A 21,201-nucleotide genomic window follows, 5' to 3' on the forward strand; every position below is an offset into this window, starting at 1 on the left:
GTAATGTATCGGATAAAAAAACTTTAATTATAATAAATTTTAATTCACAAGTTAACCTTTTGCTTTTTATTATTTTTATTTAAATTTATTAAAATGGTATCACATGAATAATTTTAAATTTAAAATCTACAAATAGAACTTCTTAGTGTTGTTTTTTTTGGAAATTTTCAATCTTTACATATTGGGGCCACAACACCCATGATTCATGTTGGAATCCTAAGTCACGTAGGACCTTGGAGACCAAGCAATCAATAATATGGCAAGTTGGTCATATTTCCTAATTGTAATCTTATTCTACAAGTTGGTAGTTTAGGAGTATATATATGTATAGATACCGAGATATGGTTTGTACACAAAAACACAATATAGGTTTTGAGCAATTTTCCTATTAATCAAAGAGATATTTTGATTATTTGTGTTTTCTAACTTGAGTTGGTCATATTTCCTAATTGTAATTTTATTCTACAAGTTGGTAGTTTAGGAGTATATATATATGTATAGATACCGAGATATGGTTTGTACACAAAAACACAATATAGGTTTTGAGCAATTTTCCTATTAATCAAAGAGATATTTTGATTATTTGTGTTTTCTAACTTGAATTGGTATCATAGCTTGAGTCAAGAAGCTGTGAGATCGTTTTTTGTTACCTGTTGACAAGCTAGGTCAACATGTCGGATGGTGAAGATGGTGCAGGGCCCTCTTCGGTGAGAGTGAAGGAAATTGGGTCAACCATTGTAGCGTGTCCTATGCTGAACTCAACGAATTACATTGTATGGTCAATGAGAATGAAAGTGGTATTAAAGATTCACAAGGCTTGGACAATAATCGATCCTGGAACAGAGAAGAACGAGGAGAAAGATTACCTTGCTATGGGGTTGCTTTATCAGGCAATTCTAGAAAGCTTGATAATGCAAATTGGTGATGTCGAGTCTTCAAAGGTGCTTTGGGATGCAATCAAGACTTGATACATTGGGGCTGATCAAGTGAAGGAGGCCCGTCTTCAAACCCTAAGAGTCGAGTTCGATCGCCTCAGGATGAACGAATCAGAGACGATCGACAGTTTCTCCGGAAAGTTGTATGAAATTGCTTCAAAATCGGCGACATTAGGATCTGTAATCGACGAATCCAAGCTTGTAAAGAAGTTCCTTAAATCACTGCCACGAAAATTCATTCATATGGTAGCATCACTCGAACAGATTCTAGACCTAACTTGAATGCAATCGCTCATGATTCAATCCTTTAAAAAAAAAAAAAAAACAAATAATGGTCTTTGAAAATAGGCTATTTTTTCAAATACATCATGGCCTCAACCTTTTGGCCTAAGGTCAGCCGTTGGCAATATGATAATTTTTCCCTTAATATTATCCAAAATTAAAATTAGAGAATAATTTAAACTTTAAATAAAAATGGTAAAGTTGTCGATATGATATTAAATATTGTATATAAAGAAGTTTTTTTAAAGATTCATGAACTATAACTTTTTATGTTTAATTTTCGTTATTATTGTTTTAACTTATTAATCTACTTATTATTACTTTTTTTGTTTTATCAAAGAATTTATTTAGAATATAAACTCAAAACGGATTGAAATCATTGTTTTTTTGAAAGAATTTATTTAGAATATAAACTCACAATGGATTGAAATCATTGAATGGACAGATAATATATCCGGCTCAAATAAAAGACCCACAGTCGAAGTTATGTTGATTGGTGGATTGGGTATTTGTGTTACAGTTCAATGGGCCACGGCCCAGGGGTAAGTTTAGGGTTTGATGTTACGCCTAAATTGATCCATCTCCACCTTAGGGTTCCGGTACACCGTAGAGGGCGGAGGAGAAGCCAGCAAATCAGGGGACGATTGCTTCACGTAATAACGGTAATCGTGAAATCCCAATCTTCCGAGTCTACTAATTTCATTACTGTGCGATTTCTGATACTGATCCCGATCCCGATTCGAGGACAATGGTTTTGTTTAGTTATTTTCTAGGGTTTGTTTTATGTGTTTCTTTTTCTTTCTGATATAAGTTTCAATGGTTCATCGACTCTGAAGAAACTAAGTTTATTTATTTTGCATCAAATTTAGGCGTAAAAAAGTTTTAAATTGATAAAAAAAATTAGTTTTTTTTCCCTTCATTGCCAATAATCGTAATTGGAGGGAGCTGTTGACTATTGGATAACATGCCTTTACAAATTTGTTTCATTTTCATCTTAGTTTTGCTTTGTTTGAAGGGGGACAAGAAAACTCGAATATTAATGTAAAATTTGTGCATGTGTTGATTTTACCATGGTTCTATGTGCGTGATTCATGGATCTAATTATGTAGGAACAGGAGGACGAACACATTAGTTTTCTTAAATAAAGAATTATGTAATACTATGTGTTTTGTCAGTTTATAGCAACTTAATTATGAATACAACAGTTTATGCACATGTATACATGGATACCATAAGCATAAGCATATGTAGTCTGCATCAATAATTAACAATGATTGGGCAATTTTAAGTGGGATTTGGTGAATTAATTATGCATATGTATATCACAAGGCAGTTGAATTGGTTTTTGAACTCTTATTTAATATGAGCTTCCTTATTCCATTGTGCTGCAGTCTTCAAAAGTCAACCAACCGCAGAGGGATGGGGAAAAGAAGAATGGATCAAGTTTGTATGCAATTGCTAGTTTCTGTTGCAAGAGTTTCCTGTAAATATATATGTTCAATTAGAATTATAGATACACAGAGAACAAGTCACTTAGCACTTGATCCATCCTTGTATGTAAAAGATATACAAAGAAGAAGTTGATTTAAGTTGTGATTAGTTAATTATGTAACTCTCTAATTACTTATATGTACGCCAGTAATGCCTTCTTCTATGGAGAATGGAACAGCCAAAACCCTAGATCGGTCATCAAGGTGTAGGGTTTTGACTTTTGACATCTGGCTTTCTCTTTGGATGCTTTATACTGGTCAACTTATTGTTACATAGAACACTCTCTACAAAAATTATTATAATTAAAAAATATCCATATATAGATGAAAAATATCGATTGGAAATCTTGAAAGAATAAGGCGTAAATCGTTTGGTTTGAAGATTAAGGTTTTATTAGGATGAGTTGATATAAATTTTATTCCAAGATTAGAATATGGTGTGGAAAAAAATAAAAATAAACCTTTATACTGAATTTGAATTTTTTGATTCAGGGAACGAGGCACAAGACATGGATCAAGATCAAGGACACCTTGACTCCAGGTTATTAGATATTTTTATTATTTTTGAATGACATAATTTTTACTTTATAAAAAAAGTGTGGGAGAATCAGATATATGCCCTTGTTAAACATCAAAATATCATATTTGCCCATTTATAAAAAAAATATGATCTTTTTAAATCCTTATATTTATTAATTTTCTATTAAACAATCTTGATAAATTTAAAATTTATCTTCAAATGTCCGTCTAAAAGAAAGAAGTTGATTGAAGTCATTATTGGAACAAGGGTGGTTCTATGCCTATATTATCAACGATTTTACCAGGGTTTTGTGTGTGAGGGAGAAAATTGTCCAAGGAAAACTTTGAGAAGGAATTGATGTTTTTATTTTGCAGTTGATCTACAATTAAAGTAGACATTTGTTTATACTATTTTTCTGTGTAGATGTAGATAGCGCTACTTTGGCTTTGTTGGTCAACAATATAAATAAAATTAAGAGTGATGTTGAGTCGTTGTCAAACAGGCTTGAAGGTCTGGGCAGTTATGTAGAAAGTATTGAAAAGGGTTTGAAAAAATATAACCGAGAGCCAGATCCTGAGTTTCGTTTAGATCTGAAGCCATCTTCTTTGAATCCAATTGATCTTCTACCATCTTTCCCTGACAAGTTTGATCTAAATGTTTTTTGTAATTGGGTAACGAGAGTAGAAACATGTTTTAGCTATTATTTTTTTTCGGAGGCTGAAAAAGCCCAACTTGTAGCCCGCACATTGCCACAGGAAGGAGAGGCTTTCAGATGGTGGCAAGGTATCCAAAATGAAAGCATGCAAGTCGATGAACGCCCGTTTGATTGGAGTGAGATGAAGTTGCTGTTTTTGGCTGAATTCGTTTCTCCAAAATGTTTGGAAGCCAACAAGAAATCCAAAACATCCTTCTAATGTATTCAAATTTACCCATGGAAATGGAATTTTTTAAGAAACCTAAAATCCTATTCCCTCGTTTATTTGATTTAAAATATTTGGATTCATCTACTCTATATACATCTCCTAAATTATATATATATATATATATATATATATATATATATATATATATATATATATATATATATATATATATATATATATATATATATATATATATATATATATATATATATATTGTTTCAGTCAAAGGAAACACATGCTAGCATATAACAAACTTCCATTTCATCAGCAATGGCTAAAGGTAACCTTCACAGCCAAGCATAGAGGATGTCGATGAAGGATATTTCCAACTTCTTTATGTTAAATGAAGGGAACCATATTTATGTGTTGTTCACTTGTTTGTCCTTCATTTTTATCACTTCAACAATAACATTGATCTCATATGCTACAAAAAGCTATTAACGTGTGATATGTCATAACATTCTTTGATTTCTAACATGGTTTTGTTTATGATAATATCTCAATAAGATATCAGAAAAAAGAGCTATAATGACTAAGAAAAGGTAGTAGCGAGTGATTGTATATTGAAGATGTGTTGGTATTCTCGTAGCTAAGGTTGTCAAAATCTGGATTTTATGTAAGATCGTTTCGGGTTTGTAAGATCGGGATCAGAGATCCTAAGATTCCACAAAATAAATCATAATAATTTTTCGTTCAAAAGTTATAAAAACTTTCAATAAATTAGTTATAAGTCATAACATAAAATGACAAATAGTAATTTGGTAAAATAAAATTTCATTTCAAAAAAAAAATTTAAAAATCAAGGAAAGATAGGATTGGATCCCGATTCTACGATCATGCCTACAATTTTACGAACCTACATGTGAACCTACTTCAAATATAATCCGACTCGTTTTTCATACCTAGGATCGTATGATCGTACGATTCTACGATCAGGATCGCGGTTTTAACAACTATACTTATAGCTACTTAGCCATATATATATATATATATATATATATATATATATATATATATATATATATATATATATATATATATATATATATATTATTCATTACAATCCTCGTTATGAATATAATAATTAATGTCGGTTTAATACATGTCTTATAATAAATTTAAATAATAAAAAATGTCGGTTGTTAAAAAGTTTTACATTGATAATTGACAGTCAATGCTCAATAGTAAGGTATGAGGTTAATAGTGAAAATATTTTTGATAAATTATTGTGTATGGGGATCTTAACTCATATATCTATTTTATAAAAATTGGTATAAAATTAAAATTTTTTGTTAATTTTATATAACAATGAATCAACAATGATAGAAGTTCATCATGTAGTGTTAAAAATAAAGAAACCAACCTATTGGCTAGCTAAACCACATTTATTTGGAAACCCCTGTTATAAGAAAATCTGACTAATTTCATTGATGCATGTTTATTTCATAATAACTATTAATGTAACACCCTGTTTACTTTATAGATAAATAGATAAATTTATGAAAGAGTAGTAGCCCTAAAATTCATAATTTTCAGTGAAATGTTGGTTCTAGGAGCCAATTGTTATAAATTGGAGTATCCGGGATTTATTTTGTAAAGATTTTTAGAAGTCGGGGGTTAAAATGTAAGTTTTGGGTTAGTTTCGTAAATATTTATGAAGGCATGGACTAATTGGTGAATTATTGGGACTCAGTTGAAGAGATTTTGGAAGCTTAAGGGCTAATTGGTAAATTCCGGATCTTATTTGTAAGGATTTCAGAAGATGGGGTTTAAAGGGTAAAATATTGACTTAATTTGAAAAGAGATTGGGAAGGAAGGACCAAAGGTGTACATTGGGCGAAAGTTTTATATGATCAGGTATTAAACCCGTCACTTTGCTTCACCATGCTAACCCTAACCCTAGAGCAAACGATCAGCCGCCACCTTCACTACTCCCCTTCTCCAGCCCCACCCGCCGCCGCCGCACCACCTGCCTCTTCGCTATCAGAACTCCATCGCTATTGTCGGGCGACGCGTGTGACATCCCCATTTTCACGGCCAGAAAAAACCGATTTTGTTTATGCTTTGTTTATAAAATCAGAGTAATCTTTTAAAGATAACGGTTGCAGAATTTGTTCCCAAAACAAGACATGATAATAACTTATCAAAACATTTCTCAAAGGGAATGTATTTTTCATTTAATAATAAAACCTCGGGATGTCATGTTCCGATACAGACATATAAGCATAAACAGAACTTACATTTAATTACACAATTGATTTATATCTCCTTTAAATCTCTCTGTGAAATATGTCTTCGTATTAATACCTGTGATACAAAGAAAACTGAGTGAATATACATTCACGCACATAACAACAAAATTATACACATAACACGTATTTCGTATAAAATACTTCATAATTATGCGTTAGAAGAAAGTAACCACACACTCACTTGATCAGAAGATGATCGGACAGCACTACGACTTGCAAAAGTAGTATTCTTTGGTAGATCTGGAAGATCTCCACAAAAATCAAACTTCTCGCGGGCAGAGCTTCAGCTTGGGAATCGCACTTCACGGGATCTCGGGAGCGTAAAACTTCCTTCTTAACTTGGATATGAGATCTGGGGTGTCGGGATGGCTTCGAGGGTTTACACGCAGAGCTTCGGCACAAAAACGAGGAGAAATGAGCAAATAAGCCCGGAACCCTCGCATCCTATTTATAGGAGGCTGGAGCCTCGGAGTACACGGGGCGTACGCCTGTACGCGGGGCGTACTCGTCCGAAATCGTCATGGCGTTTGTCATCCGAAGAACTCGAGTGCGAAGGTCGTCATGCTTCGCTGTACGCGGGGCGTACACCAGTACGCTGGGCGTACTTCGAATATGCCCGGTGACTCCCCTTCGGATAATGCATGATTTAATAATTAAATTTAATTATTAATTCTTTAATAAACTTCGAAAATTCATATCTCCTTCATACGAACTCCGTTTTCGACGTTCTTTATATCCACGCGTAGGTGAGACTACGCTCTACAACTTTTGTTTAGACTTCGTCGGCTAATTTTGACTTTATTTTTATTATTTATTTTTAATAGGCCGGGACAGAAAATTTCGTTATAAATTCATAACTTCTTCGATTGACGTCCGTTCTCGCCTAACTTTTTATCGCTTCGATACCAACAATGAGATCTTCGATTCTCGTTTAGATTGCTTCGGCTAAAAACCGCTCGATCTCAAATCGAGTATTTTGGGCTACATACTGCTAAGTTGAAACTTAGAAAAATCATAACTTCCTCATACGAAGTCAGATTTGGACGTTCTTTATATGTACGGAATCCTTGTAACATATACTACAACCTAGTTAAGATTATTCTTTCAAAATAATATTCCATCAAAAAGTCATTTTTGACGCTTAACGTCTCTAAATTGACTAGCCCTGATCAACAGGCGTTACAACGCGCGTAACCGAGGAAGAACCACCAAGAATGGTTAAATGAAGCGGTATTGAATGGAAATCGGAGATGTTGTGGCCGCCATCCTCCTTCTTTCCGATGTCTCTTCGTTAGGCGTTGCGTCTCAGCTCCGTTGTTGCATATCGTGATTTGAGAGTTTCTATCGACCGGAACCACCGTGACGGCCAACCATGGTGGCTGCTACCACCTACCACCACCGGCCCCCACAAGGGTGGTTGTGTGTGTGATTATTTTTAGTGTGTGTGTTTAATTTGGATTATTTCATTGTAAAATTGTAATAGAGGCTAGAATAATGAAGATGAAACTCTTAACCACCATTATAGGGTGGTGGATGCCACCTCCTTCCGCCACCAACCGCCGTGTTGGGTGGCGGTGTGCTTGTTGTGTTTGATTAGTTGGGATGTTCGGACAAATGGACTAAAACCATAATGGGCCCAATGAAATCCCTAATTGACCTAAAAGCCCAAACATGTGACTATTTGGCCTAATGGACCCTACTTAATCAAAAGACCTAGCTATTTGGCCTATTGGGCTAAGATGAGGTTGGAAACCATAACATCGGATTTATGGGCTTGGACTTATTGGGACCGAGATTTGGGCCATTATAACAGAATTATGTATTAAGCCCAATCACACAATATGATTTATTTAGAAGAGTGATGGATTTAATGGATTAAGTCCTTAATGGGTTAAGTGAGAAACCCAAATTTCACTTAGGCTTTATGTTGGGCCTTTCTATTGGGTTTTGGTGTTTGGGCTAATAATGGGCCATCCAAGATCAAGCAATGGACTAGAATATTTAGATGGGCTTTAGGGTAAGGCCCATATGAGGGTGTAGGCCCAATTTGGAAAATTGGGCCATATATGGGCCATAGTTTGGGCCTTAATGGTTATATGATATTGGGGCATTAGAAATGCCAAATGTTTGGACTGGACTAAGTAGTTGGGCCTTTAATTATGACCATGTAAAGGTTTGGGCCCAATTTGGAAATTTGGGCCCAATTTGGAAATTTGGGCCATATGTTGGACTTTGATTCCTAGTTTGACTTTTGGGCCTTTGGATTGGGCCTTGGGCTTGAATCAAGACAAGATGGGGGTAAAGTTGCATTTTACTCCAAGGACTTATGGTTATGTGTTGGGACCCAATTATTAATTGGGTGTTATTTTGATGTTGACAGTTCGGGAATCTGTCGTCCAGCAGGTGGAGAGTTATTTGCAGGACTTCAGCAGTACGAGGTGAGTCTCCTCACTGGTTGTATGGGTCTAAGGCACCAATGCCGGCCCATTTAGTTATGTATGATAGGAAGACCCGGGGTTAGCCATAGGCATTATGCATGAAAGACCAGGAGGCGGCTCTTGGCACACAATATGTTATTATGTATGGTAGGAAGACACGGGGGATAGCCCTAGACAATATGTATGAAAGACCAGGAGGTGACTCCTGGCACACTGTATGCTATTAAGTATGAAAGACTAGGAGGTGGCTCCTGGCACACTATATGCTGATTAGCTAAGTAGAGTAATATGTATGCTAGTTGTCTTTGTGATGCTTGCATGGAAGACTAGGAGGTGGCTCTTGGCACTTGACTGTGAGACCGAGGGTGTGGCCCCCGGCTTGGCAAGAAAGACCACGTGGCAGCCCATGGCATAATGGCGAGACTATGTTTTGGCACATAGCATTTTATTTGATTATGATATGTGAATGATATGTATAGCTCATGGTTATGTATGACAGTATGTTTATGCTATGTATTATGTGGTAGTGGTAGGGGTGAAATAGTCCCCGTAACCGGTTGAAATAAACCGGAGGGTAAGTCGGGCACCCAGATATGCCTGGCAGGGTAGGTCGAGCAACCAGATATGCCTGACAGGGTAGGTCGGGCACCTATATATGCCTGGCAGTATGTGATTATGTGGTATGATGGGGGAACTCACTAAGCTTCGTGCTTACGGTTTTTAGTTTTGCTTTCAGGTACTTCATTTTCAAGGAAAGGAGCCGGCTCGATCGCAACGCATCACACTATGTTTTCCGTACATGAGATCTTTGGGATTACACTCTGATATTTTTTTATGATAACATGTTTTGATTACTGACACTCTGGTTTTTACATGAGATGATATTATGAATGTTTTTTTATACTGTAGGTTTTATAATAACTTAATAAAAATGAAAATTTTGGTTTTGAATTTTAGGATGTTACAATTAAACGTTCTACTAAGATCATTATACAATTAACTAAATTGCTTAAATGTATTAAGAACTTATTTTAATATTAAACCTCCTAAGATTCCATCTAAAACTATTTAGCATTAAATTATTGCAAATTTGCAACTCAAAAGACTTTGTTAACTTATAACATTGAATAATTATTGTTAATAATATTTGTTTACGAAATCATTAATCTTAATAGATGACAAAAATAATAATTTGGTATGTAAATTAATGAGAGTAAATATAAAAGAATATATTTTATGTATCTAAGTTCATGTATTTCATTTCAATTGTGATGTTATAGAACATTATAATACATGTATTCAAAAAATATATTAAACACTTCTAAAATGAATTAACTTTTAATAACATAAAAACACTAGAGCATCTATTATAATAAATGTATTCAAAAAATATATTAAACACTTCTAAAATGAATAAAAACAAATCACAATATAGAAAGTTATTGGTCCTTAATTTACTTTGTAACACCCATAAAAATCATGCCAAATTTAAACTTTTAAAACATTCGAAACCAATAATTATTACAATATTTGTTTTCAAAATAGTTTAGTCTCAGAGCATCCCAAAATCAAATCATGAAAACATAAGGAGGTGTACGATCACGCCTTCGCTTTCCCGCGATCATCAGAAGTACCTGAAACAAAATCAACAACTGTAAGCCCGAAACTTTGTGTGTTCCCACAAAATACCCATACATACAATATACACATAATCACAAACAGTATACTACGGGTCCAATCAATCATCGGGTTGGAATACCCCATTCCCTAAACTATCGGGTTGGAATGCCAACATACTATAGGTCCAGTCATCCTCGGGATGGAATACCCTCGGCCCACAACCATCGGGTTGGAATGCCCACATACTACGAGTCCAATCATCCTCGGGATGGAATACTCACAGCCCACAATCATCGGGTTGGAATGTCCAGGTGTGTTAGCTCTCGTACAAAGCAGATAAGCCTCAACCACTAATCAAATATGTGCACATATATCAAATAATCACATAATATTCTATAGATAGAAAAAACGATCTAATAGATCATAACAACATAATACATCATTTCTACCTGGATACCGATCTAACAGATCATAATAGTATAATAACATTTTATCTACCAGGATACCGATCTAACAGATCATAATTGCATAATAACATCTTATCTACCAGGATACCGATCTAACAGATCATACGATATTCGAGCATATAACATATCAAGATAACAATCCAAAAAGGGTCAGCCTTGGTGCCTTAGACCCTTGAGTATAGTAAGGAAAACTCACCTCACAAATGTCGAACTGTAGTGATAAGATCAAACTCTCGAATCACAGCCATGAACTCCACCACCTATATTCACCATAGGATCACTTCCATAAATTATCAATTTACTAAAATACCCCCAGATGTCAAACTGGTCAACCCTTAGTCAAAGTCAAAGTCAAAGTCAACGGTCAAGGTCAACAGTCCATGTTAACCAAACTCGTCGAGTGCAGCTCACTGACTTGTCAAGTCCTTCCAGAACTCAAGAAATAGTGAAAACCCTAGTTGACTCGCTGAGTTTCCAGACAACTCGTCGAGTCCATGCGTGTCCAAATGTCAGGAAAACCCTAACTGACTCGTCGATTCGTCTCACTGACTCATTGAGTCCATGAAGAAACCCACAATGACCAATCTTCATCCGACTCGTCGAGTTGACCATGCAACTCGTCGATTCCCTTCAGTCCATCTCTCATTCAGACGTTTTTAAGCTACCCCAAAGCTCCAAATTGCAGATCTAACCTCCTAGGGTATGATTTTCACGTAAAGTTACAAACTTTACGTACATGCATGGTCCTAAATGCCAAAACCAAGCTAAGGGAAATGTTTAAACCAAAGAGAAAGGCCAAAGCTTGATAAATCTGATAAATTTATGACTATAGGGACTTAGAGGAGTCCAGATCTGAAGTTACAACTTTAGATCATGACCAATACCCGAAATGATTCACAAATAAGCTAAAATGGCCCTAAACCTATGCATGAAGAAATCTAGCTAGAGAGAAGTCAAGGTAACGAATTGTTACCTTCAAAATGATGCCAAGATGAAGTAGAGTTAGGTCCACAAGCTTCTCTTTGCTCCAAGATGCTTAGACTTCAACCCTTCTTCACAAAATCCACTTTCCAAGCTTCTTAACACACAACAATGGAGAGTAGGCGAGGTTAGGGTTTTCTAAGCTCAAGAAGGACAATAAGGGAGGCTGACGGAGGATAATGACCTTTTAAATAGGGTGCAAAACCCTGGAAATTAGGGTTTCATTATCCAACTCCTACTTATCGAATTGGGGTCCTCCAACTCGTCGAGTAGACCTCATAAAGTCACACGGCCTGAATCGTTTCTATACGACGAGCTGAGGCATCCATATCGTCAAGTATGTCTAAGAACATGACTATAAACTTCCAATTTTTATACATGGGAGTCGGGATGTGTCACACCCCCGAACCGAACGGCGGAAACGTCTGAGGGCTCTTGTGACTCAAATTGAATACCATCACAATGAATATACATGAATCATAACACAAATCATCACCATGCATTGGAATATTACAACTGGTATTGTTTACATTCAGTACATTGTTTTAAACATTACAATTCCATAACATAAATTGTCTGATAGATAATTTAAGCAAAACACCATGACATTTCCTGATACTTATTCTTCGGCTTACCTGTTACCTGAGAATACAAGTTATTTTGGAAAAATGTCAACATATGAAATGTTGGTGAATTCATAAGTAATGTTATGGAAAAATGATTTTTGTGAAGTTTGAAAAACCCAGAAAATCCGATATTTTCTGAAAAGAGTATTTGTTTATAAAAAGTGTGAAGATCCGTAAATATGCTTGTCGATTTTGAAAACATGTATAATTGTTGAACTTTGTATACATCACATAGGTGAAAATGTTGAACTTTCTGGAAAACCCGATGTTTTCCCAATACGCAAATTACATGACTTGTTTATTGTTATACCAATACAACGAATGTTTTTGATTACCCAGGTGACATTGGATTAACTAGGGTTTGTGAGTTGTTACAATCACGCATTAATGAAAATGACTAGTTTATAACTACAGGTTACGAACGATCCTTAAGGCGTCGTCCGTACTACTCACATAATCCAATCACCCTGACTTCTCTTGATTAACGCCATGAAACTGTTTACTTGAATTCTCATAAGCCGGTCAACCGAGGAGAAAGGAGGGTACGAAGCCCCCTTTATTTCCATAAGTTATTCAAGGCTATCGGGAATGCGAAAGGCACTTGGCCCAACTCGCATTTGACTACTCGACCTCACTAGCAGGACTAATGGACCATTAAGGCCCAATAGCACAATAGAGCTATTGAAAGTCCTTTTACATGGAATTGGGTCATAGGAGGCCCATTAACATGTAAGCGTGTTCCCTTCGGGCCCAAAGATCAGGTTATTGGGCTAGCAAGGCCCAACAAGCATGATTGGAAACTTTCAAGCCCAAAGTTTGAATGTTGACTCATCATAGCTATCGTGTGTTTATTGAAATACTTTGGTTTATTGATTTTTGTTTTGTTATTGATTCGAGACCGAATCAGTTCGTTTTGTAACGATATTTGTTGTTGAGAGTGTATTTGTTTTTCCGTTTCGTCGGTAGTCGTGGATCTTGTATTTTGTCTTAGTGAATTAATTTGTTTAAAAGTAAGATTTTTACCTTTTCACAACCTTTCTTTTATAAAAATAGCACTTTTAGTCCTTTATATAAAAGAATTTCATTTTAGTCCTTAAAACATTATTTTGACACTTTTGTATCATAAACTTGTTGAAAAGACATTTTTAACCCAAATTTATTTTTTAAACAACTTTAGCCCTTCCAGAATGATGTTTTCTTGGTTAAAACCCCCAGTTTCGCAACTTTTACAGTTTTGGCCCAAAATAGAAATTTTTTACATTTTTGATCCTTTTTGAATTTGAGAAGCATTTTTGACCTTTGAAATAGTTTTAATACACTTCAAATCCCCTGTTCTACAGAAAATTGCATTTTCAGCCCCTTAAACTTATAAATCTCGCATTTTGAGGCTTATTGGGCCGAAAAGCCCAAATCTAGCCCATTAGGTTCAAAATTTACACTTTAAGTCCCTTAAAAATGTTGTTGTTCAGAAAAATTATTATAGAAACTGTTTGGAACCTTTTGACCCTCCAAAAACTATAAATTTGTCGGTTTGTACCCTAAGTTTTGTATTTTTGACATTTTAAGTCCTAAAATGTGTTTTATGTTAGGATATGTTCATCCTAACATCATAAACTATTTTTGTTGACTTGATTAGTGTATAATAACTTAAGATATGTTTATTTCCTTTCTCATGCCTTAGATCTCGTTTTTTACACACTTTTTGATAACATATTCATCTCAAAACACATGATATCACACACATACATGCATCAAATCACACATAGCATACATTTACACATAGATCTACACATTTTCTTGTATTCTCCCCCGTAAAACTCATAAAAACCGAAAATTAAGGGGTATGAAACTCACTTTGGGTGTGGTTTCAGTTTTGGAAGGAAAAGATGAAGAAGAATTCGATCCTAGCAACCTTTCTTGGAGGATCTCGAACTTGGATGCTTCTAAGGTGCAAGATCATGAGTATGAATGAATTAAGAGATGATTCTTGAATGAAAGGAAATAGCTAGATTATGGATCTAACATCAACTTACCTTAGATGATGTGTTTATGGGTTAAATCTCCTTGAAAGCTTCCTTAATCTCGAAAATATGGAGAGGAGTGGACGGAGTTTTCTTGAGAGAATTATGAGTGAAGTGTGTGTGTGTTTGTTTGGATTCGGCCGAGAGGGAGAGAGGGAGAAGAAGAGAGATTGAGCTTGCATGGAAAGATGAGAAGTGCATGGATGTTTGAAGTGTAATGCCTAGTTATCCCCCATACAAAAATGATGTGGCATGCAAGAAGTCAACTCTTCCCTTTCTCTTGGGCTTGGGCCGAGATTTGGAGAGAAAAAGGAAGGAATTAGGCCCTTAAATGCCTAAGTCCAAATCATAGCTAATTTAGATAACTATTGGCCCAAAATAAATCAAGTAATGATTTTTATGGCCCATTAGGGCTAATTAGGTTAGTTATGGCCCAATGAGATTCATTTAAATATTTTGTTTCATTCTAGGCCCAATATGGCCCAAAATATTAAAATAAATGAAAGTGGGTCCAATTAGAGCCCATTCAAGAGTTCTAAGCCCATGATATTCCAGTTGGAAGCTTATTGGTCCATTGGGCCCAATAAGGAAGTCCTAGTCCAAAATGGACTTAAACAAGGACTTCTAGGGTTTCTAATTATTTGTTGACTATTTGTAGTGCTTGTATGAAGTGTTTGATTGAAATTTTGTTGTCATAAAGTAAGCATCATGCATGCTTTCATGTTTTTGATTCATAGTTGACATAAGTGTTGTAGTTACAAGGCACCAAAAATTTCTAGTTGTGACAGGATGTTACATACTTTTAATCTCAAACACTATTATACCAAGAAAAAATTACGTTGCAATAAGTATATATGTGGAAAAACTCATTTCTTCAAGTCTTCATACAAATATCTAAAATATATGTCAATTTCTATATATAATGAATAACAAATAACGTAAACAAATAAACATAATATAACTTTTAATAACATAGAAGCACTAAAACATCTATTATAATATTTGCATTCAAAAACATATTAAACACTTATAAAGTCTATAAAAAGAAATTATCAGATTCTAGAAACAAATTTTATATTTTTCTATAACAAAGAAGGTTGTTGATCTTCAATATACCTTTCATATCAAACATTATTATACCAAGAAAATCTCGTGTTGAAGTAACCATGGGTTCGGAAAAAGTCATTCTTCAGGTATTCGTATTTGAATAACTAACTTATTCAACAACATGAATGTTTTTGTAACAAATTCTTACTTATGTATACATGTATAAATGAGAGAAAAATAAAAAGTCATTATTAAATGTCATTAACTTAATAATTATAAAATTCAAGTTATTTTTGTCAGTGGTTGTAATTAATTGATTTAAATTTGAAAAGTTGTGGAGGTTTCAAATGAATGTGGTACAAGAATGTTGATTTATCTTGAATAACAACGTTTTAGATGGTCTTTTATAAGAGCTATATAGATGTGACTGTAAAACTTTTGCAATTTGCTTATGAACACATCCCTAGCAAATTAAATTGATATAAACAATGTCTTTTTGTTTTTAAAAAATTCATTGAAAAGTCGTTGGATCTTAGGGAGGAACAACAAGCAAAATCAAATTAAGAATTTAACAAATACTTAATCAAAAACTTATTTCGACTAATAAAACTCTCACAAAGAGAGAATACACAAAGCGACGATTATAATTATTAACCCTAGCATAACTTATATATAAGAGGATATACACAATATATGGACATCCCTACAAATAAGGAATTTAAACAAAACTATACAATGATAAGATCCTAATTACAAAGATTACAAATATGATTCTTTGTGCACAAGAAAACTTTCATGTCAACGTTGATAAACAAAATATAGTGTATGAGACGTTGTCTAATGATCAACGTGAAATGAGTTTTGCACTCACTAGGTTATAATGTTCAACCTTAAAATCTCCCACAATCTAATGATGTCAAAACCTGTAGCGACAATTACTCAAAATTTTGGAATCACGACTTTCTTTACTTTGCTGGTTACTTCTGGCTTGATTCACTAGTAGGCATTAATAAGTAGTTCTTCCCTTTTCTTACTAAGCTCAAAAGAAAGCAACCAGTGAAAGCAATCTGCAATCTCTTAAGACATATAGATAGACCAGTCTCAAATGGAATAAATGATCAGTGAAAGCATTAGGGATGTCACTTGAACGCATGTGTTGGGGATTATTAGCATCAAGTACACTATCTAAAGGTAACATAATAATCAAAAGATATACCTAAGTGCACATGCATCCTATAATCTTTGTTTTACTGGTTATAGCAACATGCTTTGAAAAACAACACAAGTTAAGAATTACCAACCTAAGAATTGCTTGCTTGTGATCTCGTACGTGCCATGTTGTTGCAAATATGAAGGATCCAAAAGAGCAGACCTCTAATGGAATCAGGCCCATAACACCAAAAACAAAAAGGATTTAACCCAAGTTAGGGTTTATTCGAAAATCACTAAACCTTAGGAGAGACAGGATGTTATCTTTCGTCCAAGGAGAGAGAGAGAGAGAGAGAGAGAGAGAGAGAAGCGGAATTTGTATGATTTTAAGAAAGGGAATAACTATCTTTATGGTTTACTGTATCAATCAATTTATAGTCAGGCATGGAGTATTCCAGAAAGATACAAATTCTAGGGTTTATTATTATCTAAATTTAAACATGTCATATCCCTATCCAAGGGATATGAAAACCGTCTCATGCACCTCTTCAAGAGGTTCTGGAATATTCCAATTAATCCCTTAGATTGATTAATATCCGACATCTTTAATTAACTAAATAATTTTAATTAATTATCATAGTAATTTATATTTAATTTATTGATTCCTTAATAAATTAACATATTATTAATTTTTTTTTCCTTATGCTATTTTTACACGAGCACCAACTACCACAAGTAACCATTTTATACATGAACACGATTGAAGTGAAGATGGAAACTAGTTGTACAAGTAAATAAAAAAAATTATCCTTTAGAATTTATTTTATTATTTTTTATTGCTTTTTCTACATTTTTAAAACATTTTGCAATTTTGGTCGTATTTTGAATCAAATTCAATTATTTTCCATCCTTATTTAATCACGTGTGTGTCGGGGTGTTTAGAAGTGGATATCGGAAATTTTGGATACAAATTCGGTTACCAAAATCGAATATACAAAAAATTAAAATTTTGTTCAAAATCAAAAGTATCAATCAATTATAGAAAATGCTAACCATCATGTGTAAACTTTTAGCACTAAAAAACCCCAGTTAATGTTATAAACAAAATATATGTTGGGTTAACCAACATTTTCCTCTCTTCTTTATGATATACGTTAGACGTTTTGACCATAATTTAGGTGTTGTTTGTTTTTTTTTAAAAAACATCTTCAAAACTCTTATTGTTGCGCGGCGCAGCACATGCACAACATTTTTTTTGTCCCGCAACAGTTTGTTTTTCGGAAGTCTTGAGGAAGCACTTGTTGTACCTCTTCCCACTCCTTCGGAAAACAATTGGCCGTTTTTTTCCTTCAAAAAATCGAAGGGTGGGTGTTATTAAACAAGTATATTTAATATTACGTTTATGGTCCTTTACTTATATACTATATTCTATTTTTATCCTTTTAACATTTAATACATTAAATTTATATCTTTTTAATTATTTTCTCCCATTTGATTTACATAAAATTAAATTCATTTTAATGTTGTTTTTTAAATAAGTGTCTATAACTTCATTTTCCATTTTCTTTTTAAAATAAGTGTCTATTATTTTGTGTTTAAAAACCATTTTCGATTTATTAAATAAGTTTATTTTAAATTTTTAATGTCTGCAGCAGTCTGCAATATTAACAAAAACAAACATGCTTCTTATTACAGTCTGCAGCCGTTTGGTCCACCTCTTCTGCTGCAAAAGTTTGCAGAGGTGGTCCGCAGACTTTTTGAATTTTTGCTTCCGAAAAACAAACAGCACCTTACTTTATTATCAACTTATAGTCATACTTATATGTAATATAATATGATAATAATTTTATAATGTCACTCCAAATTAAAGACAAAATTAACTGCAGATGCTTTCATTCTTTATTGTCGTGACCACGATTCTAGAATACAAAGGCAACAAAATACAATGATTTAATTAAGGATATTATGAATATGTTTTAGTTACTAACATTCATATCATAAAAAATATTATATTAATAATAACAAATAATGTATAACCAAAATCATAATTTTTGGATTTCGGATATTCAAAATATCCGAAATTTTACAAACTAGTATTTCATATCTGAATCTAAAAATTGGATATCTAAAATTTCAGATAATTTTAGTTAAGACGTTGAGAATAGATCTTAATTCGTAGAAGAGAGGACAATAGTCTCCTTGTGAATATGTTTGCATATATTTAGATGATAATGATATGAGGGATCAGAATAAGATTGTCATGAACCAATCAGATATCAACCCACATTGAGGTCGCCTTGCCGTCACATTGCATAAGGATTTGACGGGTCGGTATCATTCGCCGAGAAACCACAAGTATCAAATTCAATGACACATTTATTATTAGGAGAAACATATAAAAAACATATTTTTATTTATTCGAGAAGTAATAAGGACATTGGGAGATGAAGGGATTAATGTAGGTTAATGCTATGAATTGAAGTGTGCGTGTTCTTAGTTACATCTATATACAAGATCCATCATTGGCCAATACGTAATGCAATTTAGATGGGTTAGTGGTTGATTGCAATAATCTTGAATCAACATGTAGGTGAGATGTAACCCTAGAGTTGATAAACCAACCCTTGTTTTTTTATCGTTGAGGTTCGACTCACTAAAAACTTAGGCAAAGTTGTTCCATGATATGTTTTCCATGACGAGGCAAAGTTGTTCCATCGTAAATTTCAAGTGTAATAATATTACGTTTTAAGTAAATTGGAAAAAATAACCAGATATTGTAAGTTGGAAAGTAATATAATATTCTTAGATATCCAAGTACAACCATAAGAAAGTGATTGAAGTATGTGATATCTTTTGTTGGTATAATAGTTATTGAAATTATACACTTATTGAGAATATGATGAACTATACTTAGATTTTGTAAATCATTTGTAAAATCACGAAGATCGTAGTTATATATATATATATATATATATATATATATATATATATATATATATATATATATATATATATATATATTTATCTTTACTATATTATTAAGGATATTGCTAATTTCTTGAAAATTAAGAGGTGCAATACTTATTACCTCATGTACAATAATATTAAGCTTATAATCACATTGTATAGCTATACACGGTATTAGGTATTAAATGGTATCCTAATCTTCTCTCTACACACAACAACCGCCATCACAAAATCGAAACCCTATTTTTCCGTCTACTTCCTACACATTACAATACTCACCAAATCAAAGCCACCTGAGACGGACCCTAAAACTTCAATCAAAATTCTGGATTCTTGCAATGGATTAGTATGTTTAATCGATGACACACGTGGCATAATCATCTATAACCCACCAACCAGAAGACATTTCAAGCCATTTCAATCACCTCAACAAGTTCTTCATTGCTCAAACCGGATCGAATTCGTGTATGGATTTGGGTGTGCATCAAAAAACCCTAATCGACCGAGCATATGGTGGCGTGCGTCCACCACTACCTCCTTTGCGCAAATACCTGATCCACGTCACCTGCCAAGCTTCCGCCTATGTCGTCGGAGTAGCCGGATGGGCCACCAGACTGAAACTTAGCAGCGAATCTGTCGGAATCGAACCATTCAAGTATGCAAAAATCGATCACATTGCTCATAATTTCTTGTCGATCTTTTGTCAAATTGAAACTGATGTTAACAATTTTAAAGCAAGACATTTGCGTTTACCAGATTGATTACACATCTTAAGCCGATAGTCTTGTATGCTAAAGACCCACAAGAAGGGTTGGCATAAATATTCGTTACATTGTTCGTTATTTCTGTACTCATCAAATTAATAAATGTTTTTCTTTCTTTTTTTGTTGAAACCATAGGAGTACATTCGTGGAACAAGGTGCTCCTTACTCTTGGCACCCATTTCGCCATTGTCTTCTTCTGCACGAACCCCTCTCTCTCCTCTGAAACTTCTCCATCACTCTTGCTTCTCAAACACACTTATTTAGGGTTTGTCTTTCATTAAAATCATCACTGCAAAAAGTAGCAGGAGCTTAAGAACACGAGAATGAGTGTTTCAAAGTTCATAAAATTGTCTCTGTTAGTGATGGAGCTGTTGGCAAGACTTGCCCATTTCTTGAATACTTATTACCTCATGTACAATAATATTAAGCTTATAATCACATTGTATAGCTATACACTGTATTAGGTATTAGATGGTATCCTAATCTTCTCTCTACACACAACAGCCGCCATCACAAATCGAAACCCTATTCTTTCCGTCTCCTTCCTACACACAACACTACTCACCAAATCAAAGCTACCTGAGACGGACCCTAAAACTTCAATCAAGATTCTGGGTTCTTGCAATGGATTAGTATGTTTAATCGACGGCACACGTGACATAATCATCTATAACCCATCAACCAGAAGACATTTCAAGCCATTTCAATCACCTCAACAA

At 34.1% G+C, this 21,201-nt stretch overlaps 1 protein-coding gene across 13 annotated transcripts; it reads left to right on the plus strand.

Annotated features, from left to right (window-relative positions):
- Positions 1–1,570: 1,570 nt before the first annotated feature.
- Positions 1,571–4,239, plus strand: LOC111895514 (uncharacterized). Of its 13 annotated transcripts, none has more exons than XR_002851606.3 (4): positions 1,572–1,879; positions 2,609–2,664; positions 3,200–3,248; positions 3,462–4,239. XR_002851606.3 is itself a non-coding variant. In XM_023891602.3 (4 exons), the coding sequence occupies exons 1-4, from the start codon at positions 1,742–1,744 to the stop codon at positions 4,139–4,141; spliced, it is 651 nt and encodes a 216-aa protein (XP_023747370.1). In that variant the 5' UTR covers positions 1,682–1,741; the 3' UTR covers positions 4,142–4,239. The 13 variants fall into 13 exon arrangements, 7 of the variants coding, with proteins under 7 accessions (XP_023747369.1, XP_042754216.1, XP_023747370.1 ...); XR_002851607.3 differs by having other exon boundaries at positions 1,579–1,879; positions 3,651–4,239; XR_002851602.2 differs by having other exon boundaries at positions 1,586–1,879; positions 2,609–2,700.
- Positions 4,240–21,201: the final 16,962 nt, after the last annotated feature.

Source organism: Lactuca sativa, chromosome 9 (genome assembly GCF_002870075.4).
Source record: "Lactuca sativa cultivar Salinas chromosome 9, Lsat_Salinas_v11, whole genome shotgun sequence".
In the NCBI taxonomy this organism is placed as follows: Eukaryota; Viridiplantae; Streptophyta; class Magnoliopsida; order Asterales; family Asteraceae; genus Lactuca; species Lactuca sativa.

What these genes read in the sequence shown, in the direction of transcription:
- LOC111895514 (XM_023891601.3), top strand. Translation starts at nt 1,742, where the DNA reads ATGGGCCACGGCCCAGGGGTAAGTTTAGGGTTTGATGTTACGCCTAAA. An exon ending in GATTGCTTCACGTAATAACG is followed by an intron (nt 1,880 to 3,199) that starts GTAATCGTGAAA and finishes TTTTTGATTCAG; the next exon opens with GGAACGAGGCACAAGACATG. An exon ending in CAAGGACACCTTGACTCCAG is followed by an intron (nt 3,249 to 3,650) that starts GTTATTAGATAT and finishes TTTTCTGTGTAG; the next exon opens with ATGTAGATAGCGCTACTTTG.